This window comes from Chiloscyllium plagiosum, unplaced genomic scaffold (genome assembly GCF_037043375.1).
Source record: "Chiloscyllium plagiosum isolate Xiang-an unplaced genomic scaffold, Cpla_swu_hap1 HiC_scaffold_1, whole genome shotgun sequence".
NCBI lineage: Eukaryota > Metazoa > Chordata > Chondrichthyes > Orectolobiformes > Hemiscylliidae > Chiloscyllium > Chiloscyllium plagiosum.
The window spans coordinates 94,648,090-94,673,604 of record NW_028270139.1 but is presented as its reverse complement, the minus strand read 5'-3'; the positions used below and the strand labels follow the sequence as shown (position 1 = coordinate 94,673,604).

The following is a 25,515-nucleotide window of genomic DNA, read 5'->3' as shown; positions in this document are numbered from 1 at the left end:
CTCCTTTAAGAAAAATGCATTGTAAAATGATTATCCTGGCATTTGTTCCGGTACATACAGAAACTTAATCTTGTCATCAGAGTAAGAAGAGGTTTTTTTTTAACACAGAAAGGTATCCACAGTTTGATTTGTCATGGTTTCCCTTGTTCTTGATTGGAATCAACCTAACTGTTGTTGTGGTTCTGTTCGCCGAGTTGGAAGTTTTTGTTGCAAACGTTTCGTCCCCTGTCTCGGTGACATCCTCAGTGCTTGGGAGCCTCCTGTGAAGCACTTCTGTGGTGTTTCCTCCGGCATTTATAGTGGCCTGTCCCTGCCGCTTCCGGTTGTCAGTTTCAGCTGTCCGCTGTAGTGGCCGGTATATTGGGTCCAGGTCAATGTGTTTGTTGATGGAGTTTGTGGATGAGTGCCAAGCTTCTAGAAATTCCCTGGCTGTTCTTTGTTTCGCTTGCCCTATAATAGTAGTGTTGTCCCAGTCAAATTCATGTTGCTTGTCGACTGCGTGTATGGCTACTAAGGATAGCTGGTCGTTTCGTGGCTAGTTGATGTTCGTGGATGCGGATTTGACATGAATTTGAATGGGACAACACTACCATTATAGGGCAAGCGAAACAAAGAACAGCCAGGGAATTCCTAGAAGCACGGCACTCATCCACAAACTCCATCAACAAACACATAGACCTGGACCCAATATACCGGCCACTACAGCGGACAGCTGAAACTGACAACCGGAAGCGGCAGGGACAGGCCACTATAAATGCCGGAGGAAACACCACAGAAGCGCTTCACAGGAGGCTCCCAAGCACTGAGGATGTCACCTAGACAGGGGACAAAACATTTGCAACAAAAACTTCCAGCTCGGCGAACAGAACCACAGCAACGAGCACCCGAGCTACAAATCTTCTCACAAACTTTGATTAACCTAACTGTGGTTGGATAATATCAGTACAAGGCACATCATAACACTTAAGGCTATGTTACTAAGAGGGGGGAAATAAGGTATATATGAGTCTAATTTTTTCCATGTGTGCACATTCCACAGGTATGAGGTTTTTGGCAAATCTTTTCTATTACTGCTATTTCCTTGATTTACCTGGTGTTTGTGGTAGCTCACTGTGTGCAATATTAACTAAGTTTGAAAAATATTTTAGCTGACTGTAAGGTGTGCTTTGGGAAGTCCTTTGGTTCTGAAATATGTTGTATAAATGCAAGATTTCTTTTCTGTTTAAGATCTGTTTAACTCAATCAGGAATATTGATCAAACCAAAACACTTCTAAGTCTGTTGGATCATTTGCAAGCTCAGGAATACCCAACTCTGGCTTCAGGGGTTCAATATAATTCTAAATCGTAACATTTTGAATTGTTGACAGTTCAGAAAAACTTAGTAAATTTATCCCATGAGTAAAATAAAATGAACACTATCTGGCTGACATCAAAGATTGGCTTAACAAGCTAAATATCATATTTGTCCAACTTCATAGAATAGTATAAATACATTTCTGAAAATATTTAAGTGTATTGTAAATCTAGCTTTCACTCTAAGGCTCGTGGTTAACATCTTAAATATGGACTTGGAGATGAAATTTGGCATAATGATGTGAAAAGTGGACAATTTTAAGCTGACTGTTGATTCAGTCACTGTGTCTGTTCAATTAAGTAAGTGTAGGTTACATGTGAATTGTAAATATGTAGATCAGCCACAATACCTTCCTTTAAATTGGTTTTGGCCTTTAGTCTTGTCAGACTGTGGTTTGTGCCATGGTGGTCAACTATGTATTGAACATCATCGGGTGTGGCTTAGCAGCCTAATTTGGATATGCCAGTCTCTGCCATATTTGCAACAGAGGACAACATTGTGTTGAGAAGGTGTACGATGACTATCTTACTTTTGCCTGTGATCTTCACATCTGGCTTGTAAGTGTCTGTGTAACCAAATTATGGGCACACCGGAAGTCATGATCCAGTTGTCATTTCATTTACAGAAGATCTTTGAGTACCATCAAACAATGCGCGAATGTGAGTGAATCAGCACAGACCTTGTTGCCCGAGTAATGATGTATGCTGATGGGATTAGAACTCTGCAGCACCTCTTGAGTTGAGGACCTTTTCCTATCAAAGATACTGAGGATGTGCTTGAGACAACTAGGTTGAAAACCCTGACTTTTTCTCTTTTTTTTATTACTTCTCTCTATGTGGAAATGGCTAGTTAGGCCAGCATTTGTTGCCCATCCCAAATTGCCCATGGGAAAGTGGTAGTGACCTGCTATTTTGAAATACTGGCATATGGTGTAGGTACTCCACATTGTTGTTCTGGGACTTTGACATAGCACCAATAAAGGAACAGTGACATGTCACAATTGTGGTTTCAGGATGGTTTTCTAGACATTTTAGCACAATACTAATTTGAAAAAAGAAGCAGTCTTAGTCACAGAGTCGTAGTCACAGAGTCATAGCCATAGAGTCATACAATGCAGCAAAGCCCATTCTGCCCATCGAATCTGCGCGGACGTAACTACCACTGAAATATTACATGGATCCAAGTCAGAATGATGTGTGACGAGAATTGATTTCTCTTATTTCATTGCCCTTGCAAAGATGCTGCCTCCATGAACCACTTGGTCTCGGTGGGGTAAGTGCCATTGTAGTGTTAAGAAGCATGTTCCAGGATCTTGACTCAATGACAATAAAGGAATAACACCACAGTCCCAAATCAGAGTGATGTGTGACTTGGAGGGGAACTTAGCAAGTGTTGATGCTCCCATGCATCTGCTGCACTTGCCCTTTCGATGGTAGACACCGCTAGTACTGTGTGTCAGTGATGGCAGTACTGAAGGATGAAGGTTGGATGTTGTCCAGCTTGTGCTACATGTGAGCATACATTACTTCAATATCTGAGCAGTCACAAATGGTGCTGAACATTGTGCAGTCATGAGTGCACATCCACACTTATGACCTCGTCATGAGAAAAGGTGAAGCAGTTCAAGATGCTTGCTCCTAGGACTATAACCTGAAGCTGAGATTATGGTCCTGCAGCAACCAGAACTCATCTTCCTTTGTGTTAAGTATGACTACAACCAGTGAAGAGATTTTGTTTTTCTTGATTCAATTGACCCTAGTTTTGCCAAGTCTTTTTGATGCCATCATGTCAACAGCAGTCCCTCCCACCTTTCCTTTGGAATTCTGCTCTTTAGTCCATATTTAAACTGAGGCTGTAATGAGCTCAGGAGCTGATTAAAGCTGGTGGAACACAATCTGAGCATTCATGAGCAGTGTCACTGAATGGCATTGTCAATAACTTCAACCATTATTTCCTGATGACGGGGAGACAATTGTCTAGATTGCCAGCGAGCTGCCAGGGTTGTAACTGTGACAGGACACTTGGCTGAACACATCAGTTTACATGGAGCACAAGCATTTAGCAGAATGCCAGAGTGTTATTAGGGCTCACAGGCTTTGCAGTATCCAGTACCTTCAACTGTTCCTCTGCATGTGAAGTGGGTTAGAATACTGATGAAAGAGGCTTGGATGAATTGTTACAGTGTATCTTGTTTGGAGTTCATACTGCTACCACTTTGTGTCAGCGCTGGGGAAGTGAAATTTTAAGATAGTAGATAGGAAGCCACTCAAATGGACCACTTTGTCCTGGATGCTGTTGAGCTTCTTGAATGCTCTAGTCATTCACAACTCTCAATATGTTGATAATCATAGAGCCACACAGCATGTGAGAGATACAGTAATGATACTGTCATTGAGTGTCATGGGGGAGGATTTAATTTGATTTCTAATTATGTCATGTGCCGAGATATGCAAAGTATTGTTTTGCTTGCTCTCCAGACAAATCATACCTTGCATAAGTACATCGGGGTAATAAAACAGAATGCAGAATATAGTGTTACAGCTACAGAGAAGGTGCAAAGAAAGATTAGCTCTGAGGTCTGTTTGCAAGTTTATTTTCTTTCATTGGGGGTGATCATTGATCAGTACTTCTTTGCCATGAATATGAATACTGTCCAGATCTTTCTGCATATGAACTCTAATGGTTTCATTGCCAAGGTGTTCTGAGTGGTACTGAACCTTGAGCATTCAAAAGCGAATGCCTCTACTTCTGACTTTATGATGTATAAAATTCCAAAGGGAGAACCCTTTGGTTAACTGCCCAAGTTAGGGAAAGCAGCAAATTCAAGCAAAGAACATGCAACTGCGTGATGGTGAATGGCAAGTAAAGTGATTGTTCAGAATATAAAGGACAGCAAGGAACAACTAAAAGATTAATCGGAGGAAGAAATTAAGAGTATGAAAAGTTAACTCAGAATGTAGCAGAAGTTTCTACATATTTAAAAAGGAAAACGGCAAGTTATATGGGTGTTGTTCCTCTCGAGAGTGAAACTGGGCCATTACTAGTGAATAATAAGTTGTAATTAAGCAATGAATATCTGTTTTCACTGCAGATGATACAGAAAACATTTGTGTCATAGATGTAGATCAGGAGGTAGAATGGAGAATAGAACATCTGTGAAATTGCAATCACGAGGAAGTGATCCAAAGCAAACTGACAGAGCTGTGATCTGACCCAGAGCTATGGGCTGATTAGTCTCCAGGTACAGATGGACTTGATCCTAGGGATTTATATTTTCCTTCAAATAGGTTAGCTAATGAGGTAATACGTGAGTCGGTGGTACATTTCTAAAATTTCCTCAATTCAGCAAAGTTCCCTCAACTTGGAAATACCTGTGAACGGGAAGGTATAAGCCAATTATCTTGCCATCTGTCATGAGGAAAGTCTTAAAATTGATCATGAAAATGCATTTATTTGTGAACTTAGAAAGCTCAAGGTAATCTGGAAGAGTCAGCATGGTGTTGTCAAAGAGAAATTATGTTTAACTGATGCATTGAATTTGAAGGAGTGATATATCCTATGGATAAAGGAAAGCCTCTAAATGTACTACACTCAGAAATCCTCTGATAAGATGCCATGTCAAAGTTTATTGCAGAAAACAAAAACTTATGATAGAGGAAGTAACATATTAGCATTCCTAGAAGATTAGCCGAGTTGGCTGGCAGTAAACACCGTTTGTAAATGGGTCTTTTATTTGCACTGTATGGTGAGTTGAGTTCCTCAGTTGTGCTGAGGCCTCAACATCTTACAGTTTACATCGATATCTCAGATGAGAGATGATGTGGAGGTGCTGGTGTTGGACTGGGGTGGACAAAGTTAAAAATCACATGACATCAGATTATAGTCCTGTTGTCGTCAGATGAGAGAAGCAATGTAATGATAAGTAAATTGTTAAATGCCATTAAAAGAGTCATTGGAAATTTTGTTGTGAAGAAGCTATTTGGAGGTAGTAGATTGAATTGTGGTAGTGAGTGGACAACAATCTGACAGTTGGAGTATGATGTGGGAAAATATGAAGTTTATCACTTTGGCAGGAAAAGTGAAAATGAAGAGAGTTACTTAAATAGAGAATGCCTATTTAAGGCATTAAGGCAATTCTGAGGTGCAAAGGATTGAAGTGTTAATTGTGCAAGGGTCACCAAAATTAGTATGCAAGTACAACACGTAACTACAAAGGCTTGTGGCACGCTACCCTTTATTCCAAGAGGAATTGAACATAAACATAGGGATGTTATGCTTTATTTGTACTGAGCACTTGTTAGACCATTTCTTGATAAACTATGTACAATTTTAGTCTCCTTATTTGAAGGAAGATATAAATGTCTTGGACATGGTTCAAAGGAGATTTACGAGATTAATGCTTGGAATTAAGTGCTTCTTGAAGTTAATGAGTTTCGATATGTAAGAAGCATTGCAACAAACTTTACCGAGGAAGGTCCCCATGACATAACTGTATTGGTAATCTGTTCTGCTGATTTTGGATAATTGCTTACCAGGACGCTGGGAAATTGCCCCATCTCACCTGTCCACAGGAACAGGCAGACTGTGTCTCTTCCAACTCTCAACTGAAAGATTTTCTCTGTTATATATTGAAGTTTCAACCTTGACATAGACTGTTTGCCAGTTGGCTGCTTTCTGTGCTGTATTAATCTTGATTATCTGTTCAACTATTTGGAATAGATTATAATCCTAACTGACTCAGGAAGATGGTTCCAAAATTGAGACAATGGACAGGCCAGTAGAATGAATGGTTTAGGAATTTGACCTCTTCAGAAGAGTGGATAAACTAAACGATTCCTTAATGTCTTAGTTGAAGAATTGACCCAGAGGTTCTTCACTACTATCACCTGCAAGTCTTTATTCACTGAATCATGTGTTGAGATTTTTACCATTCTCTGCGTTATAAAATTAACCTTATCAGCAAACTCATAAATAGGGCCTGAATCATTTGTTCATTGTGCAAGTTTGAGGGTGAACAAAGGCACCGAGAAGCCATCCTGCTGGATCAAGGTTACCATGGTCAGATCGCTGTTCACTGTATATTGTGAAACAGCTTTGGTCTCAAAAATTGCCCAATCTATCTCCAGTTATCTTGACAAGGTATAAGCTAAGGTTTGAATACCAGGTAAAAGTAGCTGTTTCCAGCTGCTACAACTGATGCTCGCTAATAACAGGATGTTGTCATCAAGCCAGAAGGATGTGCTGCCTAAATACACAAGTGAGCAACCTGATTTATAAATTTCGATGCCAGTCTGATGCTAAGTATGTTGGCTGTTAGAAACAAATAAGGTACTTCCTCCATCCAACCATCCTCTGCTTGCTCTATAAGAGTGTGTGCTAAAAATTACATTGAAAATTAACTTTAAGATTGACAATCCGGAAGCTTCATATATGAATCATGGACCTGTTCATTGCAGACAGAAAGAGCACGTACACATGCTGTGCCTGTTTCAACTCAAGGACTATGTGGAGCTGTGACTTCCTGTACTGGAGCTAATTTACTTGGAGAATAGAATGCTGAAAGGAGATTTATGCAGATATTCAGTAATCTGAGAGGTCTGGAAAGACCAGATATGGAGAAACTTTTCTCATTCATAAATGCATCGAGATCAAGAGGACGCAGATTTAAATTAACTAATTAAAGAAAATAAGTGGAAATGATATGCTGTGCCATTGCAAAGACAAAATTGGTATTATTTGCTGAATAGCTTCAATCTAATTGAACCATGGAGGTTGAAGGTAGTAACCTTGATTCCCCATGGTGGATAATTAATCTAGTAACAGTTTTGCTGTCTACATTCCAGAAACATGGAGACAAAAATGTAGCTTCCAAATTCCCAGCGTCTTTAATAACTACTACTAAGGAGTATATATAAAGAATTAGTCAAGCACAAATCAGTCTCTCCCATTTCAAGTAGTCTGTTTTTATAAACTGCTCAGTTTGCCACATGAAAAATGAATGCTCATCATAAGTTATCATAGGAATGTTGGCACATGTAGATCTATACCCTAGCTGAGAGCAAAGGAGAAAATTCAAAGAGAAACTGTTTTCTGGAAATTTGAATGTTTAACATTTATTTTCATATCAAGGCAGATTATTGTACCTAGAAGGTATATTTTATGACATCAGCCCTCTCTTTCATTCAGCTGTATTTAGACACACAAATCCCTTTATGGATTCAGTTTCCAGCAATGCAGAAAATACCGACGTGTTAAATTTTTAACATATTTTCTTTACATATTTCTGGACAACCTCAATACGTTGTACTTCTGTTCTTTCATTAGTCAAATGAATAAATTCTCTTATGCTTTTGTGTTCTTTAATACCTTTGATTACACTTTAGTATTGATTTGCTTTCCAGTTTATAAGCTTTACAAACAAAAATGCTGAACAATCTTATTGTAACTTCATCTTGCCTGCCCACTTTGTGATTTCTGTCATCTATCCATTATTGAGCATTATTGATGTCCGTATTCCATAAACAAGTTTATAAACTGCAATTTCTTGAGGCCAAATAATATTTGCAAATTGCATTCTAATCTTGATGATGTTATAAATGTTTGAGCTATCCAATATTTTCCTTTGCTTACCATTTTTCTGAAATTTAATTTGTTTATCTTGTCAGAATTTGATCTTTCTCCTCATGCATGATTTCTTGTACTCTTAGCATTGATATTTTTTTCACACTTGAGATAATATTTCTCTACAGAGAAACTGTAATGCATAGTTTTTCATCAGATTGCATCTCTTAGAACAAATAATAAGATCTGACATATGATGTAACTTGAAAAGTAATTTTTAATATTTGAGGTAAAGACATTCAGAGTTGAAAACTGTTTTTCAATGATGCATTGACTTCTATTTGCTTAAAATTTCTCAAGTGCTGATTTAAAATCTGTGAAAAATACTGATGTTATATATCAACTCTTTTGATTAAACTTCTTCAGTCACTTGATAAAGAGGTATGCTGGTTAGGCCAGCACATACCACCCATCTGTAATTGAAGGTGAAGGTGAGCTGTCTTATTGAACTGTTGCAGCTGATGTTGCCTAAGTATGCCAGTACTGCTGTTAAGAAAGGAGTCCCAGGATTTTGGCCCACCTTTTTGTAATTTTAAGAGTTACGTAAGGAAATAAAACAACATATGCGGTGTTGCATGTACATAAATCATTTAGATAATGCATTGCCAATCTCTAATGTAGTAAATGTCCAGAGATGTTTTGCAAAGCTGAAGCCCATACACTTGGATGTCAAAGTACTTGGAGATAGATAGTTTAATGGTGCAGCACAAAAGTATTGAAGATGAGTAAAGTAGTAACGAATAGTGGGATTCAGGATGTGCATTTCTGATATGAGAGATTTCTGCTCAGTGCTGAAGGGAAAGGGAAGCAAATTAGGCATGAATTCATGTTGATTAAGATGGATACGATGGCATTCATATGGTGTACATGACAAGTCAAGTGTTTCAGATTTTGCACAATCTTAATTCAGACCTCTGTGAAACAAATAGAACTAAGTTGAATGGAAACTATTGAATCATAATTTCTTCTGTGATCAACTTTCAATTTGAAAAATATAAAATAAAAACAGGAAATGTTAGAAATACTCGCCAGCAATATTCCCTGTGAGCAGCTGCTTTGAGGATCTGCACATGCAGTTGCAGGAAAATTCAGAGGGAATAAAGCTCAACATTTCAGGTTGTCATCAGGATGTACCTTCACTTGAAAGGTCATTAATGTGAAACATTAACTGTTTCATCCACAGATGCTGCCCAGCCTGTTTATTTCTCAGCATTTTCTGTTTTATTTCACATTTCCAACATTCATTTATTTTGGTTTTGTATTCCGAAAGTTAAGCCTGCAGAAAAAAAAATGGCTTCAAGATCAATCAAGAAGTAAGAACATATGACAAATGGTCTCAGTGAAAGATGAGCACAAACGAAGGATTATTTTGTTTCCATTGTTAGAGTTCCAGTGATATAATTGCTTTTCTCAGAAAGCGCCTTAACTTTATATTTGTTAGAAAGGTAGAATTGATCCTGAACTTCAAGCACACTAAAAGTCTGTATTAAGCAGACAACATGAAGACATGGACGCTTATTTACAGTAGATAATAACTTATATTTATAATGGGTACAAATTGCCCTTTGAAATTACAAACATTCACAAATTGCGAGCTATGCAGTTTGTGTCAAATTCATGGGCAACTCCATTCAAAGGTTATATCTGTGGACTATGGGTATAATATCTCTCCTCCAGAAGCCAGAGAGGTAAATAAAAATCATGGTGACCAAGCACCTTTCAAAATGGAGTTTGGGTTTTCAGGGCTATGCCATGAGAATATTTGGAAAAATCAGCAAATTAAATTTCTCACCACTAGAGCAGTGTCTACATGATGCCTAATCTGGAGGATAGGTGGTGATTGGGGATGGTAGTCAGGCATTGTGGATGGCGACATTCAGGAAAAGGAGGTCTTGTATTGTGGGGTGGGGTCAGCATTCGGAGAGGTGGTCTTTGAAATTGTTGGGTGAGAAGAGAAGATGACGACAGAGTGGCATCTGGGAGTAGAAAAAAAACAAGGGGAGAAAACGACACAAGGAGCCAGGAGGTTTGGGCTTCTGCAAGATGGTGGAAGAGGGCACTCTGGTTCTTTGCAGAGTCAGAAGCAATGACAACAACATGGAGTCAGAATAGTGCTGAAATGAGCAAATGGAAGAGTGGTGTTGGAAGGGAGGAGGAAAGGCTTAGGAAGTTTTATCTCGCCACATTTGGAATTTAAACCTGAATTAATGCAGATATAGGTTGTAGAAGCAGCAAGGCAACAAAAAGCCAAAACCTTGAGTGATTGAAGAGTGCAGGGAATATGTCATGTTTTTAACAAAAGGCATCTCTCAGCACTTGTGCATCCATGTGCTGAATCACTGTTGACACTGATTCGATCATACTCAGCAATCATGAGGCAAGTTGTTTCAAGATAACTCGATTCCTTACTGAAGAAAAGAACGGCCTGTAAAGATTAGGCTACTGAGAGACAAATATTGTTGATGTGGGAAAGTGGTAGAAAGTGAGCACTGCAGATACTGGAGATCAGAGTGGAAGAGTATGCTGCTGGAAAAGCACAGCCAGTCAGGCAGCATCAGAGAAGCAGGAGAATCGAAATATTGTTTATGGCAGAGTCAAGAATTAATAAAATAGATTAGTAAACCTAGATTTCAATATGACCCATCACTTCCTGCTGCTAGGCTAAAGATAGTGAGCATTTTATACATCGAATTTAGCTGACACAAGTGAATCTTTCCAACCTGCAGCATCAGTCAACCCTGCATAATATTTAGCAGTAGGTTGGAATTCAAATTTTAGACAAAGTAAGAAGTTTGCAAGGAATTAACTATTAAGGAAGAAATTAAAGAGAAAGATTATAAGAGTGCAGTTCTTTGTGTACCAAGCAATAGGTTGGCCAAACAGGCTGGTAAATGTGGTTGGAATAATAGTATAGATGGGAGAGTTTTGAATTAGCTTTGTTTCGGGAAATGTTTGACAAGTATCTGCGAGCAGTTCCAAGTGGTTTGCTATAATAGTCATTGTAAGCATGAAGAGTTGGGACTTTTCATTCTGGAAAATGTTAATGTTTGCAAATGTGTAATTTGAGGTCGTCAAAATAAGAAGAGGATTAGATTCTGTCCAAATGAATAAGCTATTTCAGCTGGATATGATGAAGAGGTCTAGGGATAAACCTAAGTTAGAAAAGCATTGAGTTAATCTGTATGTTGGAAGTACTTCTTTCACAAAAAGGTGTTAGCTTGGTCATAAAATGATTTTTTTTTAAGAAATTGGATCATGTCCTGTGAAGTGGTGTGGGATCAACTCCAACAGATTTCTTATAGTTTAAAAGGAAAACAGTGTTGGACTAGGAAAGTCCACATTTCAAATGAATGAGAAAAGACATAGATCTAATAAACAGAATATAAAAGCTGGCTAACAAAGCAGCAAATCTGAAATGGAAGCTGTTTAATTTTGAAATGGGGGATTGCTGATTTAAGCATTTTCTTATCGGGTGGAATGGGTTTGTGGAAAAATCCAATGTTACATAAATGAATGAGAAGATTGCTTCAAAGAATTAACATTAAGAACAAGACATACAATAAAATGATATATGTTAATATAGAAAGTAAAAGGAGATTAATAAAATTAGAGAAGTCAAGCAAGTAAACACCCCAGAGAGACTAAGAAAAAAAAGGTCATTAACATAAATGATAATAACAAAGACTGTAAGTGCATAAACAAGACCATTTTCAAAGAAGCAGTGAGTTCACTAAGGGGCAATGGATAAATATTATAAAGAATGAAGGAGAGGCAGCGATGGTCAAATATTTCACCTATATTTACAGAGGAAAATAGAAGGAAAAACGTGTAATTCTTTTGGCACAGCAGTGATGGACTGAAGGCATGCCTGTACATCATGACATTTCTGATTTTCTTGGGGTTTTATGGCATTTCAATGGAAGGTTCGATGGTGATAGCTCTGTGATTATTTCACCAGCAATGATTAATGCAGAACAATTATATTTCTCCAAAAAAAAATTAAATAGTTTGTCTCTGGTGATACATGAAATAATCTAAGACAATCATATAAAATTGCAATCCAATTTCAAAAAATGAGCTTTGGAACCATAACTGACACAGCCTGACAATGATTTGCAAGGATATGTTTCCCTCGAGCCTATTCTGCCATTTAAGGAGATCACGGACAATCTGTGGCCTAACTCCACATACCTGCCTTTGACCCATATCCCATAACATCTTTGAATAAAGACTTTTCTATATCAGATTTAAACTTAACAACTGACCTAGCATCAGTTGCTGTTTTGAGTTCCAAATGTGTACCACCCTTTGTGTATAGAAGTGCTTCCTAATACATTCCTGAATGGTATGTTCCTAACTCTAATTCTGAGACTATGACCCAGTAGTTCCAGAATCCCCAACCAGTGGAAATAATTTATCTTTATCTATCCTGTTTTTTCCAGTTAATATTTTTGAAGATTTTTATCAGATCATCCTTAATTTTCTAAATTCCAGAAAAAAAAAATATATTCTTTCCTCATAACCTAACCCCTGAAATTCAGGTATCATTCATGTAAACCTATATTGTACTCCCTCCAAGGCCAACTTATCCTTTTTTAAGGTGTGATGCGCAGATCTGGTGTCAATACTCCAACTGGGGTCTAACCAGGATTTTGTGTAGCTGCAGCATAACTTCCAGTCTTCAGTATTTTTCCTGTCATGTTTTGCCAGCCTGAAGTTTTAATAAGGTCTGCTGTCAGAGATATTCCTTTACTATTGGATATGTCCTCAATCTCAACCCTAAGATCTATTTGCTTTAACAACTTGAACTGCCTACAAGTAATCGCTGATGTTGGTTTAAACTTTGCATCTGGCCCAAAATTGTCAGCTAAAGTGATTCTTTAAGACTAAAACTTAGGAGGTTTGCAATGTTGTGTGGTACTAAATCAGCAATTTGAATGTGTCTGTTCTAATTTATAGGCAAACGAAATGCCCAAACTGACAGAACAACTAGCAGGTCCATTACGACAGATGCAGGTAAGGCTGAATTGTTGTTTATTGTACTTTTTAAAATATTTATAGGTACAGTTCATATGCCAGTACTACCAAATCATTAGCTACTGCTAATTTCTATTATATTTCTGCTTAATGACAATTAAGGCGTAGCATTGTAGATATTTTTTAGCTATTATGTTGTGTCTAATTTGGAATTATGCTATCGTAGCCTCTTTGGAATTAGTTGAACCAAATCAACAAGATTTAATTAATTACATTTCCTTCAATGTTGCACTAACACCTTAGTTTCTATTTACCACTCCAATTCTTTCCTTTCCCAATTCCAAACATGGATCTTGTGTGTAATACCTCAACAACTTTGCCCCACACATGCATGCAGTAATTATTCTATAATATGATCAAAATGAATGAAGTTTTCTACAGGGGTTTTTTGAATTTTCTCAGGATTTCCTTAATATTGCTTTCAAAATCAGTTCTGTCTCTCAAATAATATTTGTACCACACAATTGTACCAGAGGATGACTACCCCCACCTTGACATTCAGTGGCATTTACTGTCACTGACAGCCCTACATCCAGGGGATTACAATAGAAGAGAACCTGAACTGGACCAACTTAAAGCTGCAGCTACTCAAGAGACCGGAATTCGGCAAAGACCAATGCAATGCAGATATGACAAGAGTAAGGAAAGTCAAAAATTGAAGCCATGGATAACATAAGAAATAGGAGTATCTGGCATATCAAGCCTGCCCTGGTAATCAGTATGATCATGGCTGATCTTTACATGGACTCAGCTCCATTTACCCACCCACTCACCATAACCGTGAAATCCTTTACTGTTCAAAAATCTTATCTATTATTGCTTAAAAACATATAACGAGGTAGCCTCATTTGCTTTACTGGACAGGGAATTTCACAGATTCACAACTTTTTGGATGAAGAATTTCCTTCTCAACTCAGTCCGAAATCTGCTTCCCCTTATTTTGAGGCTATGCCCCCTTGTTCTAGTTTCACCTGCCAGTGGAAACAACCTCCCTGCTTGTATTTTATCTATACCTTTCATTATGTTATATGTTTCTATAAGACACCTCCCTGCCCAGAATTCTTCTAATTCCAATGAGTATAGTCCCAGTGCACTCAATCTCTCCTGAACATGCAGGTGATAGTTTTAAAATCAAGATGTAGCTTGACCAAAATCAAAGTAGGTCACTTGGTGAATGCGGCTGAAAATGTGTTGCTGGAACAGCGCAGCAGGTCAGGCAGCATCCAGGGAACAGGAGAATTGACGTTTCGGGAATAAGCCCTTCCTGAAGAAGTGCTTATGCCCAAAACGTCGATTCTCCTGTTCCCTGGATGCTGCCTGACCTGCTGCGCTGTTCCAGCAACACATTTTCAGCTCTGATCTCCAGAATTTGCAGACCTCACTTTCTCCACTTGGTGAATGGGAGAGTTGGTGTGAGGAAAGACAACAGACAGCACAGTTTTGGATATCCTTAAATTTAAGGAGGGTGGACTGTGGAAAGCAGTCTAAGAGTGCGTGGCGTTAGTTAATTCTGAGGTAATGAAGGCATTTGTGAGTTTTTCAGCTGCAAATGACAGTAGATTGCGCAATGGGAAGTTATTATGGAGGTAGAAGTAAGCACTGTTAGTGCAAATATGTTTTAGAATAGCATGTTGGGATCAAATAATGACACCACAAATATTGCAAACTAACTAAATCTCAGACTGTTATCTGCAAAGGATATTAAGTTGATAACTAGGGAATGGAGTTTGGAGCAGGGATCAAAAGCAATAACTTCAGTTTTCCCAAAATTTGTGACTTACTGGCGTCGATAGTTGCCATTCAAAACATTGGAGGAAATAATTCAAAGTGATTGGGATCGCTAAAACTTTGACTTTTTTTTCCTTCTACAAATGAAACTACCTTAGTCTTAATTTTCTTTTGCTCGCTTTAACTCTGATTTGGTGGTTTAATTTGTGAGCATCAGTTACCAGAAAATAATAGACTCAAGAGCCTACATTCCTATCTTATTCAGCAAAGTAGGGATTTGAGCTCAAGTGGCTTAAGGTTTTCTTATATCTGATATGTGTGTACTCCATGCTTTTGTTATATACAAAGTTAAATATTTAACATTGGCATTTAAATAAAGCAGGCAAAATTCAATCTTTTCAGGCCTGCTCTCGTTTCATTTCGGATCAATTAAATTTAAGTACCGGAGCTCAAAAAGTCAAGGAAATTGGAAAACCAAAAAACAAGAGAAAGTAATACTAACAAAGACTTGGGGAGACTTTTATTATCTAATATTAAACATTGAAGAATTGTGATAATGTGTGTTTGACTGTTTTGGTCATTTATTCATTTTCTTTTTGCAGATAGCATAGCATACAAAAGCCATTTTATCCAATAGGTAACATGGCAGTTGCAACGCAAACAGGTCTTTGAGCCCTTTTAGTTCATAGAACAAAGAAAATTTACAGCCCAGGAACAGGCCCTTCGGCCCTCCAAGCCTGAGCCAATCCAAATGTACTGTCTAAACCTGTCAGTCAATTCCTAAGCATCTGTATCCCTCTGCTCCCCACCTACTCATGCATCTGTCCAGACACATCTTAAATGAATCTACCGTGCCTGCCTCTACCATCTCTGCAAGCAACGCATTCCAGATGCCCACCACTCTCTGTGTGAAGTACTTGCCGTGTGTATCCCTCTTAAACTTTCCACCTTTCACCTTGAAAGCATGACCTCTTGTTATTGAATCCTTCACCCTGGGAAAAAACTTGTCTCTATCCACTCTGTCTATACCTTTCATGATTTTGTAAACCTCAATCAGGTTCCTCCCAGTCTCCTTTTTTCTAATGAAAATAAACCGAACCTACTCAACCTCTCTTCATAGCTAGCACCTTCCATACCAGGCAACATCCTCATAAACCTTCTCTACACTCTCTCCAAAGTGTCCACCTACTTTTGGTAATGTGGCGACCAGAACTGTACACAGTATTCTAAATGTGGCCGAACCAATGTCTTGTACAATCTTAACATGACTTGCCAGCTGTTATACTCAATACCCTGTCCAATGAAGGCAAGCATACTATATGCCTTCTTGACCACTCTATCCACCTGTGCAGCAACCTTCTCGGTACAATGGACCTGCATTCCCAGATCTCTCTGCCCATCAACTTTTCCCAAGGCTCTTCCATTCATTGTATAATTTGCTCTAGAATTAATCTTGCCTAAATGCATCACCTCACATTTGTCTAGATTGAAATCCGTCTGCCACTTTTCCGCCCAACTCTCCAGTCTATCTATATCCTCCTGTGTTCTTTGACAGTCCTTTATGCTTTCTGCTACTCCACCAATCTTCGTGTCATCTGCAAACTTGCTGATCATACCAACAGTTCCCTCTTCGAGATCATTTATGTATATTATAAACAACAGTGGTCCCAACACTAACCCCTGCGGAACACCACTGGTCACCTTTCTCAATTTTGAAAAACTCCCTTCAACTACTACTCTCTGTTTCCTGCTGCTCAACTAGTTCTTTATCCACCTAGCTGGAACTCACTGCACACCATGTGACTTCACTTTCTCCATTAGTCTATCGTGGGTGACCTTATCAAACCTTGCTAAAGTCCATGCATATGACATCAACGGCCCTTCCTTCTTCTATCAACTTGGTCACTTCTTCGAAGACCTCTATTAAGTTGGTAAGGGAAGATTTCCCCCACACAAAACCATGTTGCCTATCACTGATGAGCCCATTCTTTTCTAAATATAAATAGATCCTATCCCTCAGTACCCTCTCCAGCAACTTTCCCACCACCGACGTCAGGCTCACTGGTCTGTAGTTACCCGGAATATCCTTCTTGTACAGGGGGACAACATGAGCAACCTTCCAGTCCTCCGACACCTCACCTATATTTAAGGATGCCACAAAGATATCTGTCAGGGCCCCAGCTATTTCCTTTCTCACGTCCCTCAGCAACCTGGGATAGATCCCATCTGGTCCTGGGGATTTGTCCACCTTAATAACCTCTAGCCTACCAAACACATCTTCCTGACTTCCCTACTTATGTCATGTAAATGTTTATCTTCTAAAACAAGAATGATTACACTGGAGAGGGTGCAAAAGAGATTTACCAGGATTTTGCTGACCTGGGGAGTTTTAGTTATGAAGAGAGAAAGAGAATAGATTGGGGTTGTTTTCCTTGGAGCAGAGGTGACTGAGGGGGAAAATGATTGAGATGTACAAAGTTTATGAGGGGGCATAGATAGGGTAGACAGGAAGGAATTTTTCCCCTTGATGAGGGACCAGTGACTAGGGAGCATAGATTTAAGGAAAGGAGCAGGAAGTTTAGAGGGGATGTGAGGAAAATATTTTTTCACCTAGGGGGTGGAGGGAATCTGGAAATCACTACCTGTAAGGATGGTAGAGACAAAAATCCTCATGACATTTGAGAAGTATTTAGTTGTATATTTGCAAGACAGGAGAAAGTGAGGTCTGCAGATGCTGGAGATCAGAGCTGGAAATGTGTTGCTGGAAAAGCGCAGCAGGTCAGGCAGCATCCAGGGAACAGGAGAATCGACGTTTCGGGCATAAGCCCTTCTTCAGGAATTTCCTGAAGAAGGGCTTATGCCCGAAACGTCGATTCTCCTGTTCCCTGGATGCTGCCTGACCTGCTGCGCTTTTCCAGCAACACATTTCCAGCTATTTGCAAGACATACAGGGCTTAGGCCAAGTACTGGAAAATGGGGTGATAATAGGTGGTTGTCTTTGATTGGTACAAACTTGATAAGAGTCAAAGTGTGGCACTGGAGAAGTACAGCAGATCAGGCAGTAGTCTTCATCAGGTTTATGCTCAAAATGTCGACTCTTCTGCACCTCGGATGCTCCAGCATCTGCAGTCCTCATTTTCTCACAGACTTGATAAGCCAAAGGGTCTTTTTCTGTGTTGTAGACCTCTATGACCCTATGATTCTATGACATGCCTATCTGATTCTGGTGCATATGACAAGATCTAGAATGACCTTAACCATTACAGGCAGGAAATGTATTGTTTGAGGTAGTAGTAGTAGATTCCCTACAGTGTAGAAACAGGCCCTTCGGCTCAACATGTCCACACCGACCCTCCAAAGAGTAACCCACCCACACCCAATCCCCTACCCTATATTTACCCTTGATTAATGCACCTAACACTATGGGTAATTTATCATGGCCAATTCACCTGACCTGAATGTTTTTGGATTGTGGGAGGAAACTGGAGCACCCGGAGGAAACCCACACAGACACGGGAGAACGAGGCAGAAATCGAACCCGGGTCACTGGTGCTGTGAGGCAGCAGTGCTAACCACTGAGCCACTATGCCACCCACACACAGTGAGTCATCCACAAATGAATTAGGAGCAGGGATCGGCCATTCAGTCCTTCAAGCCTGCCCAACCATTCAGTAAGGTCCCGGCTGACCTGTTAGTGTTTTAAATTTCACATTTCCATCTACTCCTGATGATCATTGCTTCCAGATGAGAGTCTTTAAAAATATTACATTCGACCTCCACCATCTTCTGAAGCAGAAAATTCCAAAGTTTCACAACCATTTGAGAGAGAAATATTCTGCTCTCCACTGAACTAAAAAAGCAACCTCTAATTTTAAAACAGTGCTCCCTTGTTCTTGACTCACCCACAACAGGAAACATCCCTTACACATCCACCTTGTCAACACCATTCTGGATATTTTACGCTTCCATCAAATCGTCCCTCACTGTTCTGAGCTCCTGTGAAGATAAGCCAAGCTATCCCAGTATGATAACCTACTCATTCATTGGGGTTCCAAATGATGACCTTTCTGTCCAACCAGTGGGATATGTTTATCTTGTTAAGAAACACTGCTTTAGAAGGCCAGCGCTCATTTACTTACTTCTTTTCCTTTTCATACACTTACAGAAGGCTTGTCATCTGGTTTTACATTTCCAGCTAGCTTTCTCTACTACTCTAATTTCTTCATCCTGATTAGCCATTTCATCATTCCATGTGTTCTTTTTTCACAAGTCATCTGACCTGCCACTTATATTTGCACATTGTTAATTTGAGTTGGTACAGAAACACAAATACCTGTTAAACCTGGAGAAGACAAGCTTCTCGTGAAGCTATATGTCTATCTTGCATAGAAGAAATCTGAATTGAAATTAATTTGATGTAATATTTTCCCATGTCTGGTTTCAGGAATGTGCCAGAAGAATAGCCAAAGTTTCAGCAGAAGCTAAACTGGAGGTTGATGAGGAAATGTACCTCGACTCATTTCGCCCCCATTTAATGGATGTTGTGTTCACATGGGCAAATGGAGCTACTTTTGCTCAGATCTGCAAAATGACAGAGGTTTTTGAAGGTAATAAATGCATTCATGTTCCTTACAATTTTTGAATTTACCAATGACCTTAATGTTGTAGCTTAGTATGTTCCTGAAACTGCTTTGACTCAGAATTTGGAAACAAATGTTTGACTTTATCTGCTCAAAGTCTTAATTATGGGTAATAAGACAGCATCACAGTTTTGTGCTTTCAAGCAATTCTGCATCCACAGCTGATTCTTTATCCATTGATGCTATCCCACAACCATTTCAGATGTATTAGCTGCTGAAAGTTAGTTTACGCTTTAGACTCATGCATTAACTTTACATTTCTTGGCCCCTTGAATAACCCATTGTTTGTATTACTTTGGATGCATATCGTTTGGATAATCCATCGTTGCTGAAATCACCTTTTAATAACTTTCTTGCACATCCCAAGAATAAAGGGCAAGGTTGATGTGAAAGGGCAGAATAATGGGTGGGAAGAGAAGAAAAAAAATCTTATTTTTTATCAGAAACCGTATGTGGAATCTCTTAAAGTCATCACTAATGGTGCAAAGAGAGCCTATATGACTTCTTCACAAACCATGTATTGCTTTATCATGAGCATTTGAGGCAGAGACCATTTTGTTTTAAAGGAACCATGGACATACCTTTCATGTAAGGGTTTGTAGGGGGTTGATGAATTTAGTTTGCAGATTGTCGTGACAAAGATGCAGCTGCAAGCAAGGTAGGCTAATGCTTGTTTAATGATCTTCGGTGCTATGGTTCAATAATCTAGTGATGATCAATACATCTAGTTCTTCCTCTTTTTAATCACTTTGTTGATCTATGCATTGTCCTTTATTGCTTATTAAGTGTTAAAGTAGAATAATTAAACTAATGATATTTAATAAATATTCTTCTGTTGACTTTTGTGCAGTTGGTTTTATGGTTTATTTCAAACCAATTTTATTGAGCTTGTCATCTAGTAATTCCAGTAAATTGAGACAAAAGAAGTTGTGGTTCCCATGGTTCATTGTGCCCTGGTCAAAAGCTGCCCTGTTCCTTAAAGTGATAATCTGTGACCAAATTGCCAAAGGTTGATATAATCAGCCCTTCATGGATTTTCTTTATTGTCTGAATTAAAGCATTTTCTTATCTTGGAACCTTTCACTTTTTAAAAAAACCCAGTTTCCAAGAGATACAAGGCAAGGAAATTGCATGGAAATGTCCCTCAAAATCGTCTTTGCTTCTGTAGGGTTTTAAATGTGCTTTCAGAATAGTTATTGCAAAAATTTGGATATAAACATGCCATCTCTTATGATGATCTATTGTATTGTGTCAAGCTTTGTTCTGTGACATGCAATTTTTATGTTTTAATGTGTTTAAAATAGAATGCATGACTCTTTGTGCTGTGCACTCAGATATTAAATACCGTAGACCATAAGATATAGGAGCAAAATTAGGCCATTCAACTCATCAGGTCTGCTCAGCATTCGATCATGGCTGATATGTTTCTCAAACCCATTCTCCTCCCTTCTCGCTGCAACCCTTGACCCCCTTACTAATCAAGAACCTGGTTATCTTTGTCTTAAATATACTCAATGACGTGGCCTTCACAGTATTTTTGTGATAATGCGTTCCACAGATTCACCATCTTCTGGCTGTAGAAATTCCTCCTCATCTAGGTTCTAAAGGGTTGTCCCTTCACTCTGTCCAGGCCTCTCAGTATTCTGTATATTTCAATGAGAAACCCTCCTCTCATCCTTCTGAACTCCATCAACCTCTCCTCATATGTCAAGCCTTTCATTTCTAGAATCGTTCTTGTAAACCTCCTTTGGACCCCATCAAATGTTGCAAATTCTTTTTCGATCTGGGACACAAAACTGCTTACATTGCCAACACTTTAAGCACTGTTTCTAAAGCACAGTTTTCTATAACACGGGGTTGCACAAGAAAGCAACTTATTTTTTTCCTGAATTTTTGGTTTCCTGCGATTTATATTGTTTTAGCCATCTTCTATTGGCAGTGTTGATTACTGTGCATAATCTGAATTATTGAGTCAAGTAAGAATTTGTTTCAGTTTCCATTTTCAGTCATGGAATACTTTTTCACCTAACTGGTGTTACAATGTTTTAACCTTGTCTACATTAAATTTCAGCTGTTGCTTGGCCCACTCGTGTTTGCTGATTCTGTAGTTTCACAGCTGGCATTTTAATTCCACTGTACTTCCTAATTTGGTATTGTGGCTAACAGGACTACTTTCATTGAGTAGCTGAGCCTCCTTCCCCTAGCATATTCGCGTTATCTTATTTTCCAAATGAAATCAGACAATTAGCTAACATTGGGGTTTAATGATCAGCAGCTTGTTGCACCCTAGATTTTTAAATAAGTCAGAGCTTTTACTAATGGCAACATTAGATAGAGAGTTTAACATAGTTAAATGTCTCACATTATTTCAGAGAATTTAGAATGTGAGTGGTGCTTTTTGCGAGCTTTGATTATTAATACATATCAGTGAAGAATTTGTCCCGTTAATATGTAACTAAAGATTAAAATGAAACTTGAATTGTGCCAAGTGCAGCGTGGCTCTGCTTTTGGAATCCGCAGCATCTTTCGTTGTCTTGGATTTCTGCCCTGTTCTGATTCATTCCAGATGGGTTTGGGGACTTCTCGGATCCTTAGGATTCTTGCATAGAAATTCATTTATAGTTACGGCAGTTTGTTATTTTGCAGTGGTTCTGACAGTATTCTAACATCAACAAACTAAGAGAGTAATTTACTTCACTCGAGAACTTTTTCAGACAATAATTAAAATGATTCTAATCAAAGCCACTTAATATTCAAAGTATATCCACAACATTTTTGTTTGGTTTTCAAGTCCCTGTATCTACAAATGATGCACAGCCTTCTGAAATGTAACAATATTTATACATTATAGTGAGTCCAAATCTCTGCTTTGTGAATTACATTTCCCTGAGCAACAGCTATGTCTTTTTGTAATGACACATCAGCTTTATTCAGAAGTGCATATTGCTGCAACATGAATTGAGCATAATGTCCGTAACATTGCAAACATAAAGTCATAACCCTTAGCCTATGATTCCACATTTAAACAATGAACCTAAAATGATTATAAGATAGAAAATATGTTTAAACTTGTAAAGCATTTTGTTTTAAGTAGAATAGGTGAATTTGAAAATATTGGTTTGTGGTAAATAATACATTCAGGTTACCATTAATTTCCATTTATGGCCTGTTATATTTGCTGTTACTTTGAGAAAACATCAGCTCTTCCTTTTGAAGTTTATCTAAGTAACACAGTTGCAGTGTGAAAAGGAAGTTGGGTCGAAATATAATGGAGTCAACTGCTCTATTACAAAAACCCTTTCCTGTATGTAATGTTAGTATTATATCCAAAATATACTGAATGTTGCCATACATTAAATTAGTTTTTTTAACTGAGCTTGATTCTGAACAGAAAATCAGAATTTTAATATTTATTTGTGCCATTAGGTGGTAGACATTAATTTCTTGTTACAAATCCATCAAGTATATAATTTTTCAATTGTTGATGAGAATGGGCTTCCCTGGTAATGTTGACCACCTTACTGGAGAACATCCGCCATTTATTAGAACTTGCTGAAGTTCGAGACTGAAGTTTTAAAACCAGCATTGAAAGCAATAGATAAATTTGTACTACATCACCTGCTTTCACCCTTTTGATGCCCCCTTTGCTATCAATTTCCTGATCAACACTATAGCACTTCAAAGCTAATCCAGAATATCAAGCCTGTATACTTGTACTGCGACCTGCATTCGTGTCACTCCATTCTCATTGACTCTCAATGTCCTAAAATCAACATTAAGGGTTATTTTCTTGATGTAGAGGGATTGGTGTTGAACTGGGGTGGGTATAATCACAAGTCAAGCAACACCAGATTATAGTCCAAAAGATTTATTTGAAATCACAAGCTTTCTGAGCTTCACCTGATGAAGGAGCAGCACTTCAAAAGCTTGTGATTTCAAATAAATCTGTAGGACTATGATCTGTTGTTGTGTGATTTCTGAGTTTATTTTCTTGGCCTTCACGTCACATGATGGCTTCAACCTTTGAAGTCATCTCCAGCCCTCTGACCTCGTTTGCAATTTTTAAACCTCCAACATCTCTATCATTACGCTTTCTACCTTAATTCCAAGCTTTTCATAGAACAGTACAGCACAGAACAGGCCCTTCAGCCCACGATGTTGTGCCGACCATTGAATCTCATGTATGCACCCTCAAATTTCTGTGACCATATGCATGTCCAGCAGTCTCTTAGATGTCCCCAATGACCTTGTTTCCACAACTGCTGGCAACGCATTCCATGCTCTCTCAACTCTCTTGTGTAAAGAACCCGCTTCTGACATCCCCTCTATACTTTTCTCCAACCAGCTTAAAACTATGACCCCTCGTGTTAGCCATTTCTGCCCTGGGAAATAGTCTCTGGCTATCGACTCTATCTATGACTCTCATTATCTTGTATACCTCAATTAGGTCCCCTCTCCTCCTCCTTTTCTCCAGTGAAAAAAGTCCGAGCTCAGTCAACCTGTCTTCATAAGATAAGCCCTCCAGTCCAGGCAGCATCCTGGTAAGCCTCCTCTGAACCCTCTCCAAAACATCCACATCTTTCTTATAATAGGGCGACCAGAACTGGACACAGTATTCCAAGTGCGGTCTAACCAAAGTTTTATGGAGCTGCAACAAGATCTCACGACTCTTAAACTCAATCCCCCTGTTAATGAAAGCCAAAACACCATATGCTTTCTTAACAACCCTGTCCACTTGGGTGGCCATTTTAAGGGATCTATGTGCCTGCACACCAAGATCCCTCTGTTCCTCCACACTGCCAAGAATCCTATCCTTAATCCTGTACTCAGCTTTCAAGTTCGATCTTCCAAAATGCATCACCTCGCATTTATCCAGGTTGAACTCCATCTGCTACCTCTCAGCCCATCTCTGCATCCTGTCAATGTCCCGCTGCAGCCTACAACAGCCCTCTATACTGTCAAGGACACCTCCAACCTTTGTGTCGTCTGCAAACTTGCTGACCCATCCTTCAATCCCCTCATCCAAGTCATTAATAAAAATTACAAACAGTAGATGCCCAAGGACAGAGTCCTGTGGAACACCACTCACCACTGACTTCCAGGCAGAATATTTTCCTTCTACTACCACTCGCTGTCTTCTGTTGGCCAGTCAATTCTGTATCCAGACAGCTAAGTTCCCGTGTCCCATTCCTCCTGACCTTCTGAATGAGCCTACCATGGGGAACCTTATCAAATGCCTTGCTGAAGTCCATATACACCACATCCACAGCTCGACCCTCATCAACTTTTCTAGTCACATCCTCAAAGAACTCGATAAGGTTTGTGAGGCATGACCTGCCCCTCACAAAGCCGTGTTGACTGCATTTAATCAAGCCATGCTCTTCCAGATGGTCATAAATCCTATCCCTCAGAATCCTTTCTAACACCTTGCAGACGACAGACGCGAGACTTACTGGTCTGTAATTGCCGGGGATTTCCCTATTTCCTGTCTTGAAGAGAGGAATTGCATTTGCCTCCCTCCAGTCCTCAGGTACGACTCCAGTGGAGAACGAGGATGCAAAGATCTTCGCAAGTGGCGAAGCAATCGCATTTCTCGTTTCCCAAAGCAGCCGAGAACAAATCTGGTCCGGGCCTGGCGACTTGTCAATCTTAATGTTTGACAAAATTTTCAGCACATCAGCTTTCTCTATCTCTATCCATTCCAGCATGCACACCTGCTCTTCAAAGGTTTAATTCACTACAAAGTTCGTTTCTTTCGTAAAGACAGAAGCAAAAAACTCATTTAGGGCTTCCCCTACCTCCTCAGACTCCACACACAAGTTCCCTATGCTATCCCTGATCGGCCCTACTCTTTCTCTGACCATTCTCTTATTCCTCACATAAGTGTAAAATGCCTTTGTGCTCTCCCTAATCCGTTCTGCCAAGCCTTTCTCGTGCCCCCTCCTGGCTCTCCTCAGATCATTTTTGAGCTCCTTCCTCACCTGCCTGTAATTCTCTAGAGCTGAGCTTGACCCTAGCTTCGTCCACCTTATGTAAGCTACCTTCTTCCTTTTCCTTAAGAACTTTCTTTTAGATCATGTTCCTTATCCGTTTTGCTGCTTTGTCACCTCCCCTGTGATCGTTACTCAACTGTA

General features: G+C 39.2%; 1 protein-coding gene across 2 annotated transcripts in view; it reads left to right on the top strand.

Moving 5' to 3' along the window:
• The window catches only part of mtrex (Mtr4 exosome RNA helicase), a 127,246-nt gene that overhangs the window by 96,903 nt on the left and 4,828 nt on the right, over positions 1-25,515 (top strand). For both annotated transcript variants that reach the window (XM_087989071.1, XM_087989076.1), the window contains 2 exons: positions 12,936-12,992; positions 19,186-19,348. In XM_087989071.1, coding sequence (XP_087845197.1) covers positions 12,936-12,992; positions 19,186-19,348 — 220 coding nt within the window. The remainder of the gene's footprint in view (positions 1-12,935; positions 12,993-19,185; positions 19,349-25,515) is intronic.